This window comes from Staurois parvus, unplaced genomic scaffold, assembly GCF_062004578.1.
Source record: "Staurois parvus isolate SC_StPar_1 unplaced genomic scaffold, SC_StPar_1.0 ptg000940l, whole genome shotgun sequence".
Lineage (NCBI taxonomy): Eukaryota > Metazoa > Chordata > Amphibia > Anura > Ranidae > Staurois > Staurois parvus.
The window spans coordinates 92,120-107,255 of NW_028318736.1; the positions used below are offsets into that span (position 1 = coordinate 92,120).

Below are 15,136 nucleotides of genomic sequence, written 5' to 3' on the forward strand. Positions count from 1 at the left end.
ATTTCCATCATTTACACTTTCAAAATAACAGAAAACAAAAAAATGGCGTCTGCAAAGGTTTGGGCACCCTGCAGAATTTATAGCATGCACTGCCCCCTCTGCCAAGCTGAGACCTGCCAGTGTCATGGATTGTTGTCAATCATCGTCTGGGAAGACCAGGTGATGTCAATCTCAAAGGTTTTAAATGCCCAGACTCATCTGACCTTGCCCCAACAATCAGCACCATGGGTTCTTCTAAGCAGTTGTCTAGAAAACTGAAACTGAAAATATTTGACGCTCACAAAGCTGGAGAAGGCTATAAGAAGATAGCAAAGCGTTTTCAGATGTCAATATCCTCTGTTCGGAATGTAATTAAGAAGTGGCAGTCATCAGGAACTGTGGAAGTTAAAGCAAGATCTGGAAGACCAAGAAAAATATCAGACAGAACAGCTCGCAGGATTGTGAGAAAAACAATTCAAAACCCACGTTTGACTGCACGATCCCTCCAGAAAGATCTGGCAGACACTGGAGTTGTGGTCACTATTCCACTATAAAGAGATACTTGTACAAATATGGTCTTCATGGAAGAGTCATCAGAAGAAAACCTCTTCTACGTCCTCACCACAAAAATCAGCGTTTGAACTTTGCAAATGAACATATAGACAAGCCTGATGCATTTTGGAAACAAGTTCTGTGGACCGATGAGGTTAAAATTGAACTTTTTGTCCGGAATGAGCAAAGGTACGTTTGGAAAAGAAGGGGCACAGAATGTAATGAAAAGAACCTCTGTCCAACTGTGAAGCATGGGGTTGGATCAATCATGCTTTGGGGTTGTGTTGCAGCCAGTGGCACAGGGAACATCTCACGAGTAGAAGGAAAAATGGATTCAACAAAATTTCAGCAAATTTTGGATGGTAACTTGATGCCATCTGTGAAAAAGCTGAAGTTAAAGAGAGGATGGCTTCTACAAATGGATAATGATCCTAAACACACCTCGAAATCCACGGGGGATGACATCAAGAGGCGTAAACTGAAGGTTTTGCCATGGCCTTCACAATCTCCTGACCTCAACATCATTGAAAGTCTATGGATAGACCTTAAAAGAGCAGTGCGTGACAGACAGCCCAGAAATCTCAAAGAACTGGAAGACTTTTGTAAGGAAGAATGGGCAAAGATAACTCAAACAAGAATTGGAAGACTCTTGGCTGGCTACAAAAAGCGTTTACAAGCTGTGATACTTGCCAAAGGGGGCAGTACAAGATATTAACTCTGCAGGGGGCCCAAACTTTTGCAGACGCCATTTTTTTGTTTTCTGTTATTTTGAAAGTGTAAATGATGGAAATAAAATCTAACTTTTGTTGACATATTATAAGAATGTCTAATCTGTAATTTGATGCCTTTGGGAGATTTTTCCATCTTTCCTTGGCTTCTTTATGCACATTAATACACATTTTTAGCTGGGGTGCCCAAACTTTCGATCCCCACTGTATATATTATAAATGATTTCCTCCTTTTCCTATAAGTGATCACATGACCTCTGTTCTCAGCTGCATAGAGAACTGGGGAGGAGAAACAGTAGCTCACTTGTCTTCTGTTCACTGGTCTTCCCAGTGAATAGCTGTGCAGGGAGGGGGGATCTCAGGACAAGTCTGATGATTGGAGGAGAGCAGACTGAGCTCCCAGCACAGCTAGAGCACTGACCACACTGAGCTCTCATGCCTACTGTGGTCAGTTTTAATAGGAAATCAGAGGGACTGGCAGGATCACCGGGGATCTCACACAAAGGAAGCAATACAGAGAGAGGAGAAGACGTCTTCATACCAGGACATGGGACATCCGGCACAGATCAGGAATAGGACATGTTGGAGGAACATATTATTTGAAGGAGAAGATCAGGCAAAGCTCTTTTGTCTGTACTTCTCCTGTGGATCAGAGGAGTGCAGTTCATTCTGAACTCCTGTGACCCATTTTCAGGTGAAGCCCACTGTCAGCTGATGTCACTCAGCTGGTCCAGGCTGGAGAAAGATCCCGACATCAGAGTCTGGACCAGCCGCTCCCTCCCCCTCCACAGCCCAGTGAGTGTGGGGGGGCAGGGCAGAGAGCGGTGACTGACAGTCATCACTCTCTGCTCAGAACGGCTGTGAGAACTCATGGTCAGCAATGGATAGACTCTTTGGCCTTTCTGCTGTTTTCACCTGGTGGTCTGTCCTGCAAATAGTTTTAGCTGTTCCCCATCACACAAGTTCTCTGGCACATGTAGCGGTTGGCCATTATCTGCTAACCATTTGGCTGCCCCAAGGGAGCTTAGAATTCTCAGTGGACTCTGTGGGCAAGGCTAACGTTCCCCAATATGGGAACACACAATATTGCAGCTTGTTTTCTAAGTGTCGGCTAGCTTTTGTCTTTTTGGGGGGCTGGTTTTGGCCAAGACTCCTGCATGGAACACTCACCCCCCCAGAGACTGACACTGCTGTCCAAATATGTTCCCTGTGCTACTTCATTGACACACACTATACAAGAAGTGTGTAATATCCAGGACACCAGGCGTGACACCAGGACACAACTTACACACAGTAAGCCTGCCAAGGAATGCTAGAGACACAGAAAAGTTGGGAGATAAGAAGAAGGCCTTCTGTTGTTTGGACTATCATTATGCTGGACTAACTGGACCCAGACTAAGTTTGCTTTACACCCCGTGTAACATCTTGCCCCGAGATTGGTTGGGGAGCATAGGATCTTTAGCTGCCTGATTCTAGACGTGTGTGCCTATGGAATTTATGTGCCCAGTGGACACTTGTTCCTCACTTCATTCCCTCCCCACCTCTTGTTGTCAAAACACTGACATGTGAATGAGCAACAAGTTGGATCCAAGTGGTATGTGTGGAGCAGATAGACAATTTGCCCATTAGGGCCCCTTCTTTTCTGGGGGACATTGCATGTAACTGGTCTCATCCATAACTGATAGTCCTTCCAAGAGCAGCTTTCAAGTCATGTGACTTCTGTGTAATGCCAATCCCAACTAGAGATGAGGTGATGGGAGACATCTTCACAGAGTTGGCCCACAGGATCCCCCCACATTGTCTACTTGGCTGCACCCCCTTTTGGCAGTCTGCACAACTACACCCCACCAAGCTATGTAGAAGTCCCTGGATGGAATGAAGAGCTACTCCAAACGTGAACAATGTAACGTGAATGGAGTGTTCTGTGTAAACTGTTGCAGCATTTCACAAGAGGAAGCAAACCAAGATTGGGAGTAGCTGCAGACAGCAAGCAGACAACTTCAATCTTTATGTATCCCAGCTTAGGATTGAAGGAGCTGGTTTACCTCTCGGAAACATGCAATCCTATCTGCTACAGTCCTAAAGCTGGACTTGCCAGAAAACACTTCGTTTGGACATTACCAGAAATTCCAGGTAAGCAAGATTGTCCAGTGCAGCTGGAGCTAGCAGAGTCCTGCAATGCTTTAGGGACATGCAGATCAGCTCCAACTGCAATGAAGAAGATTGCCGACCTGCAAAGGCTGAAGAAGGCCACAACACAGGGCACTGTCCAAGAGAAATAGAACATTTATTACCAACAATCAATAGAAAACTATAAAACATCATAAAAAATTGTAACTAAACTAAAATTGCTGCCTGAAATAGGCTCCAAGGCTGGGCTGGTCCTCGTCTGGTGCCACCTCCAGGGCTTGCTCCAGGGTCTGGATCCAGCGGCACATCCAGCCCAGGAGGCCACGAATGTCAGGATCGGGGAACAATGTAGAAAAAGCCAAACAAAATGTATTATCTGTAATAAAAAAGGAGACAGACTTGCTTCACACAACAACAGCATGGAATGCTTGTCTACCTTTGTCCATTATCCTGAAAGCACTCTATGCTGTTGTCACCTCATAATTGGAACACAGAACTTACATTTCTTGCCTGGATGATATCATGGCCCAAGGAGTGAGCTTGGAATCCTTAGTCCTAGATTACCCGCTTCCCACCCGCAATGTACTGTGGCCAGGCGGCAGCTACAGGCAAAGCAATGTACTTGTACGTCACTCTGGCTGTACTAACACAGGAGGCACACCACACACCCGAGCCGGCACACAGCGCTCCCCTCCCCCGACTGCTGTGTCTGGTGGATACAGTGGAATGAAGATCCCAGTGATTGTGACCCGGTGATCATGTGATCTCTAGGCGATCCCAATGTAAGCAGTTGTTATGAATCAATCCCATTCATAAAAGCTCTGCTTCTCCTCCTAGTGAGCTGTGATTGGCTCACAGCTGTCACATGATACATGGGGCCAATCACAGCACCCTGTACCATGTGACCAGCTCCAGCCAATCACAGATCACTATCTTGAGCTGTCAAAAATCTAACTCACTGATGACAGTTGATGAATGAGTTCAGTTCTGACAGCAAGCTTTGCATTGCAGGAGAAATGATCATTATTTCTCCTGCAAAGTGTAGAAAAAAATCCCTGATCACCCCCCTCCCCCCCACAGTAGTACAATGGTTACTATGGTTACATCCTACTATTCTGATAAAAGTATTAAAAAAAAAGTTAAATATATTAAGAATTTTGTTTTAAAATGTTTTTAAGGTTTTTTTTTTTTTAACTACTTGCCAACCACTTACCCACATTTTGTGGGCGAGCAGCAGCTCTTGGCAAAGTGGCGTAATCTGCATTGCTTCCTGTTTTGGGGTGTCAATGCGCCTGCGCCCCCTGCTGCCCCCCCCGGTCGGTCCAGGGAGAGAAGAGAGAACACGGCACCGAGTAAAAGCACCACTACATTGTACACACACGTTAGATTCACACATTTAACCCTTTGATTGCCCTGTCACCCAGCCAGTGCCATTAGTACAGTGTCAGTATATAGAATGTTTCACTGATCTCTGTATTCCTGCCACTAGTGACATCACATAGTGTCAGGGTCAGTAAGCCCCTCCCAGCCAGGGTCAGCTGGCGTTAGATTGGCCGCACACTGTCGCACTCACGCTATAGGTCGCTGATCACCGCCATTACTAGTATAGTGTTTGTACGGATCAATATATTGATCATGAACAGAACTATACTAGTGCCGGCTTTGTATAGTGTCCCCAATACTCAGTGTTAGCCGGATCGGCCCGGTCACTGCCAGCACTAGTGTTCAGCCCCTCCACTGTTCTTCACAGAAGATTTGTACCAATTGTGGGCCAAGGCAATTTATACACCACAATACATGGCCGCCCCCCAAATTCAGCTCTTGTCACACAATTCACATGGATCACCGTTTATGAAATTAAAACTTATTGGGCCGAACCCCCAACATGGACATTACAGAAAAGAATGAATTGCAGTCATATTGGTCCGCAGACCCGATTCATCGTATGTCCGTGTTCTCTGCTGGTACATATATGTCCAACATGGACCAGCAATGTACTGGAACGTCGCTGGACTTGGAGTGGTTATACCGGGAGGATGCTTGCAGCTACAGGCATCATTCTAGTGCTGGTTTATTAGCTGGTGGTCGGCTTTCATGTAAAAGTAATCCTAGTGGCCAATTAGCTGCAGAATTGTGTTTACGAGCAGCGAGATGGGACATCATTTTACATGATTTCCTATAGCAGCAAATCTGATGAGATGAATGAAGTGGGTGTAAAGTGGAAGCAGTGGATCTGCAGGGAGCAGCATCTTGAGCACAAAGCACTTTATGTTGTGGATGGATTTGCACACGGTTCAGTTTCCTTCATTTATTGATAAACCCCATAAGACCAATGAAGTGGGTGTAAAGTGGAAGCAGTGGATGTGCAGAGAATAGGATTTGGAGCCCCGAGCTCTTTATCTCTGAATGTCTCCACATATTTGTAGTGTATTTGTGATGATTTCTGTGCACACACAATAGGACAGCGCTGTGACACATAATGCTCTTCTAGATGACAGGGAATCCTTCCCTTTGTTACAGCAGCAGTCCGCTAGAAGGTTTTTGTAGGTTTGGAGTTGTTACACATAGCGCGGGTTTTATCCATTTATAGTGATGACATCATTGCCCAAATCTGGGGGTCACCAGCCATTTCCACCCTTTACTCCCAGCTGGGGGGCTTTGTATCCATATACCAGATGTTCTACAGGACTAAATCTGCAATCAATGTTACTGCAAAATCAAAGGGGCCAAAACCCCTCCCCCGAGCAGTCATATACTTCTGTCCCCCTTGGTGGGAGTGGAGGTGACCCCTCTATAAGGATCTACAGTCCATACACACCCAGCACAAGGCCGGGGTCACACTACCAGACGCTTCTCGGGGCTGCAGTTCCTCTGAGCTCCACAAGGTGGGGATCTCACTTCTACCCACACAGGAAGTCTCTATGGAAGACAGACAGGAAGTGATGTCAGGTACAGACAGGAAGTGATGTCAGGTACAGACAGGAAGTGATGTCAGGTACAGACAGGAAGTTCCAGGGGAGAGGTGAATCAGGAAGAAGCAGAGAGGAGACATTTCTGGATCTGGCAGCAGAGGAGGTAATACATAGATGAACCCCTTCAGGGGGAGGAGTTGATGATAATATATTTGCTCCCAAAGCTGGCCTACATGGTTCAGTTTTATCGTTCAGCCAGCGGGATGACCATAAACACTGAAGTGATTCCCCCATCCACACATTGGAGGTGGATGGGGGAATCCTCCCCGCTGCACTCTTGTATTCTGACAATGGGGGGACTCCTCCGCTCTCAGAATACACAGATCAGCACTGAAGCTATTGGCTGCAGCCGCTGGGGGAGTGGCTTTTATCCGGCAGTGGCCACACATGGATGGAAATGTGAGCGATCCCTGCTGAACCAGCTGAATTTCCATGGATCTATGGTCACCTTCAGTGACTTCCTCCCCTCCCCCTCATCTCCTTCATGATGGAAGTCATGCTGAGATCATCTCCCATTAGCTGAGCAATATTCTCATTTGTCTCTCAGCTCCTTCTTGCTATTCCTCGTCCTGCCTGTTGTTTCCTTGGATTGATTTTCTGTGTAGTGACCCTGGCTTGGTCTCTTGGATGCGCTCGTCTGTTGCTTGCCCTGACCTTTCTCCTGATTCCTGGATCTCCTCCTCATCTCTCCTCCATATCCTCTTACACAGCTTTTCTCCACACCTGCAGTGACCCTGGGGGGAGGAAACTTGGCACCAGCACGCCGCCAAATCCATCCCCACCATTAGGGGCTCTGGAGACAATTGTCTGCTATTTACACTCCGTTCCTCCGCACGTCACCTGATCACATGACAGCTTACTTCCACAGATTCCGGACAGATTTCTGGATGGTAAAGGTCAAAGGTCACTCTTCAGTTTAGGAGAGGTAGGACGCACCCAGGAACTATGATTTGGTTTGCATGGGAGCCTCATATAGAGGACCCCTCAAATCCCCCCATCCAAATGTCCCTCCATCCAGAGTCTATATGTCATAGGATTCTCTGACTCTGGATGAAGGGACATTAGGAGGAGGAGCTGTGAGGTCATAGGACATATCGATTAACCAAAATTATTGATTTATACACAGCATGTTTGTTACAATGAATGTTTTATTATATCTTTCAGAGTGGAATCCTCGGGGATGATAATATTGATGTTAAAGAAGAGTATAAAGAGGAGGATGAGGAGTATGGAGTGATGGAGGAGTTTTCAGAAGGACACAAGGATATGATGGAGCCACCTAATACCAGGAACCCACCAGAGAGATGTCCCCGTCCTCTGTATTCCCGGGATTCCACACAGGAAGGTCACACCATCCCTCACCATCATCAGGTAGATGAGGAACAATCACTGATAGTATCATTAGGATCTGTACATTATCTGCATTGTTACCATTGATGTCATTTTTATTATATATTCAGAGTGGAAACCTGAGAGATCGTAAAGTTGAGGTTAAAGAAGAGATAAAAGAGGAGGAGGATGAGGATGGGGGGATGGAGGAGTCACATATCCCTAAAGAACACAAAGATCTGTACCAGGACACCATGGTGGAGTTATCCAGCTACAGGAACCCACCAGAGAGATGTCCCCGTCCGCTGTATTCCCGGGATTCCACACAGGAAGGACACACCATCCCTCACTATTACAAGGTTGGTGGGATGGAGAATCTAGAACATGGTCTTGTGGAGACAATTTGTGTATTTTTCATGTTAGTTTATATTTTACAGATATTATTTTCTCTTATTTTAGGGTGAAGATTTAATAGATATAAAAGTTGAGGTGAAAGCAGAAGAAGAAGAGGCGTATGTGAGGGATGATCAGCAGTCTATGGAGGAGGATGGAATAACGGGGACATTTATAGAGGAGGACACTCCTACAGAGATCAGCACAGGTGGGTCATGAACACTAAATCCATTCCTCCACCCATACTGCTCACTGATTGGTCCAGAGTAGGGCGGGGACTGGGTGATATCAGCCTGTAATCCCCTGGTCACTTTCCTGAGCTGTGTTCCCCGTCCTGTATTCCTGGATTTCTCTCGGATAATCTTCCTTCTCTGTGCTGCAGACACAATTTATGTATCTAGACTGGATTTATGGAGGTTCTGGGGTTCAGCTAAATATTAATTCATTGACTCTGCTAAACCTAGGCACCTGTCAGAGCCTGGACCTGAACCCAGGAACTCTACTGTGTCTGGCAGAAACTCTTCTCACTGAACTACCTGATATAATGTACGGCACTCTGCTTATCCATTGCTGTGTTTTCTCCTGAACCTTGAACTCTTTGCTCCTCCCATGAACTTCCTGATTTAAGCCATGTCTCTGCACTTCCTGGTTGGCAGATTTTTGTGCCTTCTCCATCCAATATCTTGCCCTTGTCTCTCCTGCTACCGTCTGTAGCTTTGCTATTGACCTTTGTCTTGTTCCTGGTCTATGATTCTGCTTCATCCCAACCTGCAGCCACTTGTTACCGACCCTTGGCTTGTTTATTGACTACTACTACTGTGACCTGGTACTAACACGCAGCAAAACCCATACCCACCATCTGGAGCTCTGGTGATACTGGTTAGTGCTTAGACCCCGCACCTCAGGTGAGCCCATGTCATCTGTCAGGGTGACCTGCCTGTATATCTATCCTGTTGGTTGGTCTTCTGCTATAACTACTGGTCTCTGAGCCTGACCTCTGACCAGCACAGAAAAATCTGACCCAAACATGGAGGCCGCTATAGCAATTACCGTGGCTCCTTTCAGGCACCAACTTTCAGAACTGCAAGAGTTCGGTGTTTCCTACCAAGAAAAATGTTCTGGAAAGTGTGGTAAAGGGGCAACAGGAGGAAATCCATGCTCTGCAAAGACGATTGCTGGACTTATGTTCCCGCGATGTTGCTAACACAGGCATGCCTCTGTCAGTCAAGTTCAATGGAGACCGACGCCATTACAGAGGTTTCCTTAACCAATGCCACATTTTTTTGCAGATGCAACATGCTGCATTTAATTCTGAGAAATAGAAAGTATTGTTTGTTATAAACCTCCTGACTGAGGAAACCCTAGCTTGGGCCTCTCCCCATATAGAACATGACTGCACTGAACCAGGACTTTGAGGATCCCAATCACTGTACTACTGCTGAAGCAAAGCTGCATAGTTTACTGCAGGGTAGACGCTCTGTTTCTGAGTACACAGCTGAATTCTGATGATTGATCTCAGATACCACCTGGAACCCAGCAGCACAAAAGAATCAGTTCCACCAAGGGCTCTCTGAACAGGTAAATGATGAGCTCACCAGAGTAGAGACTCCTAATGATCTTGAAGCTTTCATCCAATTATGCATCTGAATTGGTCAGAGACTTACAGAAAGGAGGAAGGAGGGACTGGGAATGTTTGGAAGTAATGGTGACATACGTTTTCCTACTGATCAGTTCATTCAGAAGGATCTAAAAGTTTCTCCAGATTCTAACACATCCAACCTATGCCGGTAGATGCTATTAAGTAATCCATTTCTACTCAAAAGAAAGAGACGACGTTTGGAGAACTTATGTCTGTATTGTGGGGACTCTGGACATTACACAGTTAATTGTCACAGCAAAGATAAAAGAACAATTGCTGCGATTGATAGTATATTATTATTATACAGTATTTATAAAGCGCCAATAGTTCGCTCAGCGCTGTACATTACAAAGGGGGACAGAACATGTGACAGAACAATACCAATACAATGTGATACACGAGGGGATCGAGGGCCCTGCTCTTTCGAGGAAAAGGATTGCACTTTGTGTCCATGCATCAATATCAGGGACTAGAATAAATCATTATAAAAACCGTTACTCCCATTAATCATTGAAATTCTGGAAAGACTCCGCACTGCCAAAGTCTTTACAAAACCTGACTTACGGGGGGCATATAACCTGGTATACATTCATCAAGGAGACAAATGGAAAGCCACCTTTACAACCAGATATGGGCACTTCGAGTCCCTAGTTATTCCTTTTGGCCTATGCAACGCTCCCGCGACTTTTCAGCACTTCATCAATGATGTGTTTGACATCTGTTGGACCAGTTTGTTATTGTATATCTGGATGATATTCTCATCCTTCCCGATAACTTGGAGGATCATCTCAAGCGTGTCTGCACTGTAATCAAAAGATTAAGGAAGAACCGACTTCAAACTGGAGAAATGTGAGTTTGAACAAACCCAGATCCAGGTCTTGGGATTTATTATCTCTTCAGAAGGAGTGAGCATGGATCCCGAGAAGATCAAGGCAGTGGTGGATTGTCCTGTACCTGGAAACGTGAAGGAAATACAATTTGTTGGATTTGCCAACTTACAGGAAATTCATAAGAAACATCTCTAAGGTAATCGCACCAATTACAGAGCTGACAAAGAAAGGAGTGCCCTTTGTATGGTCACCTGAGGCACACACTGCTTTTAGTAAGCTAAAGTTTATTTTTCATTTCTACACCAATATTGGTACATCCTGATCTTGAACTACTCTCTTAATATCTCTCACCTTGACTATTGTAACTCCCTCCTCATTGGCCTACCTCATCGCAGGCTATCCCCTCTTCAGTCTATCATGAATGCTGCTGCCAGACTCATCTACCTTACTAACCATTCTGTATCAGCCACCCCTCTCTGCCAATCCCTCCACTGACCTCCATTCAGTGTCCTCCATCCCTCTCTGCCAATCCCTCCACTGGCCTCCATTCAGTGTCCTCCACCCCTCTCTGCCAATCTTCTCCACTGGCCTCCATTCAGTGTCCTCCATCCCTCTCTGCCAATCCCTCCACTGGCTTCCATTCAGTGTCCTCCATCCCTCTCTGCCAATCCCTCCACTGGCTTCCATTCAGTGTCCTCCACCCCTCCCTGCCAATTCCTCCACTGGCCTCCATTCAGTGTCCTCCACCCTTCTCTGCCAATCCCTCCACTGGATTCCCATTGCTCAACGAATAAAAGTCAAAATATTAACAATAACATATAAAGCCATTTATAACTCTGCCCCAAATTACATCACCGATCTTGTCTCCAAATATCACCCAAACCGTCCTCTCCACTTCTCCCATGACCTCCTGCTCCTCCTGCTGGAGGAGTCAATACCCCAATGATGGTGGTCTTCAGGATCAGTCCAGTCTTCATCTTGGTTGTTCTCCCCCCATCCTCACTCTCTGACCTCTGGTGGGGCTCAGCCCCGCTGTTCTTCATGACTAAATCATGGACTAAATAAGGAAGTGCAGTACTTCTTGTGTTGGGAAGATGGCGATGAGTGATAGAGGGGGTGGGGACCCTCGTCCTATAATCCCCTCATCACTGTCCCTCCTATAAAAGACAGTTCTGGTTGTTTCCTCACTCTCTGACTAAGGTCCATGAATAAAGAAATGACCTGGTAGGAGATCAGAGGAGCCATTTCCTAGTTCCCTTGAGGGTGGAATTGTAAGCTCTTCAGAGAGCAAGCTGCCTGATGTGGGCGGAGTCCTGGTTTGGGGAGCCAATCAGCTCCTGTCTAGTAATCCTCTTTGTCTTTGTATTTTAGTCCATGGCCGGGAGATGAGGAAAACCTCCGAGGATTGTCTCACTTTGTCTCCAGACTGGAAAGTAGAACATGAGGACATCACACAGTATAGTCCAGGAGAAAACCCGGCACCACCCAGTGTAGATGGACCATCGGATTCCTCGTATCCTGAGGAACCTCAGACTGTGCGGGACCGGTCCGGCCTTCCAACAGGGAAGAGCTTCTCCTGTACTGAGTGCGGGAAATGTTTCCGTTTTAAATATGACCTCAAGGTGCATAACAGAATTCACACAGGAGAGAAGCCGTATTCCTGTCCTGAGTGTGGGAAATGTTTTTCACAGAAGTCCCATCTTTGCAGACATCAGGGATCTCACACGGGAGAAAAGCCGTATTCTTGTCCTGAGTGTGGGAAATGTTTTTCACGTAGGTCCTATCTTCAAATACATCAGAAGTTTCACAGAGGTGAGAAACCACATTCCTGTCCTGAGTGTGGGAAATGTTTTTCACAAAAGTCTAATCTTTACAAACATCAGAGATCTCACAAGATCAATAAGCCATATACCTGCCCTGAGTGTGGAAAATGTTTTTTAAAGATCTCCCATCTTTCCACACATCAGAGATCTCACGCTGGCAAGAAGCTGTATTCCTGTCCTGAGTGTGGGAAATGTTTTGAACAAAAATCAGAACTTGTTACACATCAGAGGAGTCACATGGGGGAGAAGCCATATGTTTGTTCTGAGTGCGGGAAGTGTTTTCGTGTTAACTCCAAACTTAAGGTGCATAAAAGATCTCACACGGGAGAGAAGCCATATTCCTGTCCTGAGTGTGGGAAATGTTTTTCACAGAAGTCCAATCTTAACATACATCAGAGATCCCACACAGGAGAGAAGCCATTTTCCTGTTCTGAGTGCGGGAAATGTTTTTCAGATAAGTCCAGCCTTAAAAATCATCAGAGACTGCACACAGGTGAAATGCCGTATTCCTGTCCTAGGTGTGGGAAAGGTTTTGTACGAAAATCAGAACTTGTCACACATCTAATGTATCACACGGGGCAAAAGCCATATTCCTGTTCCAAGTGTGGGAAATGTTTTGTACGAAAAACGGTACTTGTCAAACATCAAAGGTCTCACGTATAAATACTGTATTCCTGTCCTGAGTGCGGGAAATGTTTTTCAGACAAGTCCAGTTTTTACAGACATCAGAGATCTCAAATGGGATCTCATAGAGATCTCAAATGTTTTTTCAGACAAGTTCCATCTTTACAAACATCAGAGATCTCACACGGGGAGAAGCCACCTTCCTGTCCTGAGTGAGGGAAATGTTCCTCACTGAAGTCCTGTCTTCCTGTACATCAGGGGTCCCACACAACCCTGGAGGTGTATTAGTACCTTGAGTGCGGGAAATGTCTTCTAGATGAATGTTGCTGGACATCCCAGGAGATCAGAGGTCACCAAAGACATGGATGAAGTGTGGGACCAGGTCGGCCATTGATGGTAGGAGAAGAATAAAAATGGAGTCCTGCTCTGTGATTGGCTGAGTACATTTTGTGGTGGAAGATTTTGTAACCATTTAGGGGGTCTAAAAAAAATAAATCGAGGAACAAAAGTAACCAACATTCTGGCTGTATTTATTTTCTATGAACATTGCCTCCATCTAGTGGCCATAATGTCATTTTCTATAAATAGCCCCCTTACCTTACTTGGTCAGACACGGCTTCATACTCATCCCTGAGATCATACTCCGACACGCAGGAGTACAGTAGACTCTGCAGCACACAAGTCAATGACACCAACTATTGATGTAACATGGAAAATACCACACTTGGCCTTTAGATGGCGCTAAGTATAATAGCAATTAGCGCCATCTAGTGGCACATGTGTTATTTTCCATATTAAATCATGGAAAACATTCAAGAAGCGGATCTAATAACATCCATTTTCCCCCATTCACACAGGAGGAATGGACATGCACTTTCACCAGGTGAATGGATCTACACATTCTTTATGAATAGACCCCCAAATGTCAGGAGATGTTTCTATAAAGACGGAAAGTATGGAGCAGAGAAATGAAGAGACCTCCCAGCAATGTTATTACCAGGCTGCAGCTAGGGGGAGCTCTAATGTCACCCTAGCAGAGGGATCCCATCTAGCCCACATTAACCCTCTCACTGCCAGAGCTGTTTCTGCATGATTTTGCACACATGGGAAAATGCAGATTTTGGTCCTGAAGATGAGATAAACCCCCAAACATCTATTCTGTGACATCAGAGGCCCTGGAGAATAAAATGGTGGTGATTGTTAAGGTGTTCCCCGTACACAGATACCCTTCATATCCACCTTTATTTCCTCCTTTCCCCCATGCAATCAGTAAGGTGGGGGAAGGGGGCCAATTATAAGAACTGATCTCCTGTCCATCTCTCCCTGCATCCGCTGAAAGCTCCCCCTCTTCTTCCCACTGCCGGCTTTTAGTGGCTGCAGGGAGAGATGGACCAGGGATCGGTTCTTGTACTTGTACCCCCCCATTCCCCCACCACACTGATTGCATGTTCCTGTCCACCATCTGATTTATCCTGTTTTCCAGCCCCCTCTACCCCCATCTGCCTCCTCCCAAACGCTGCCTGGCTTTCCCTCCCATCTCTCCTGCCCCTACCACTGGCTGCTACAAGCACATGGGGATGTTTTAGGATGGAGAGTGGGGGAAGGGGTCATTAAATATTTCATTGACAGGCCTCTTCCTTTTCAGAATGAGCGCACTGGCTGTGTCCATCCATAACTGAAGCATACTACACATTATTTCCCTGGTTTCAGCCTATGATTGAACAGGAGTCTGTAGCTGGCCCCTGCTCATTCTGCAGTACATCTGAGGATACAGAGAATCGGATTAAGGAATGTTCCCAATCCCTTTCTCCATCTCAGAAGTGAGACATCGGGGGTCTGTTTAGACTCCTAATGGTTCACAAATGCCCCCATAAAATATATTGTGAAAAAATTGTAAAAACTTAAAAAAATTCTAACATTTAAAACAATTGAAAAAAATGTCAAAAAGAATTGGGGCTCATTTAGATTTGCAGTATTTTTTGTTTCCATAATACATTTTTATTTGGTTTTACGAATATAGTTACAACAACATAACAAAAATCGGACAGTGAAAAGCGACAAAATATCACAGTCTAGGTGCTGCGTTAAAGTTTAACAAAGAGAAAAAAGGAAATATTGAATAATTCCTAACAATCCT

At 45.5% G+C, this 15,136-nt stretch overlaps 1 protein-coding gene across 1 annotated transcript; it reads left to right on the forward strand.

Annotated features, from left to right (window-relative positions):
• The first annotated feature begins 3,911 nt into the window (after positions 1-3,911).
• Positions 3,912-13,515, forward strand: LOC149441880 (uncharacterized). The gene is made up of 3 exons (XM_089656796.1): positions 3,912-3,971; positions 8,150-8,291; positions 11,924-13,515. Exons 1-3 carry the CDS (start codon positions 3,912-3,914, stop codon positions 13,036-13,038), a joined length of 1,317 nt encoding a protein of 438 aa, XP_089512922.1. The 3' UTR covers positions 13,039-13,515.
• The last annotated feature ends 1,621 nt before the right edge of the window (positions 13,516-15,136 follow it).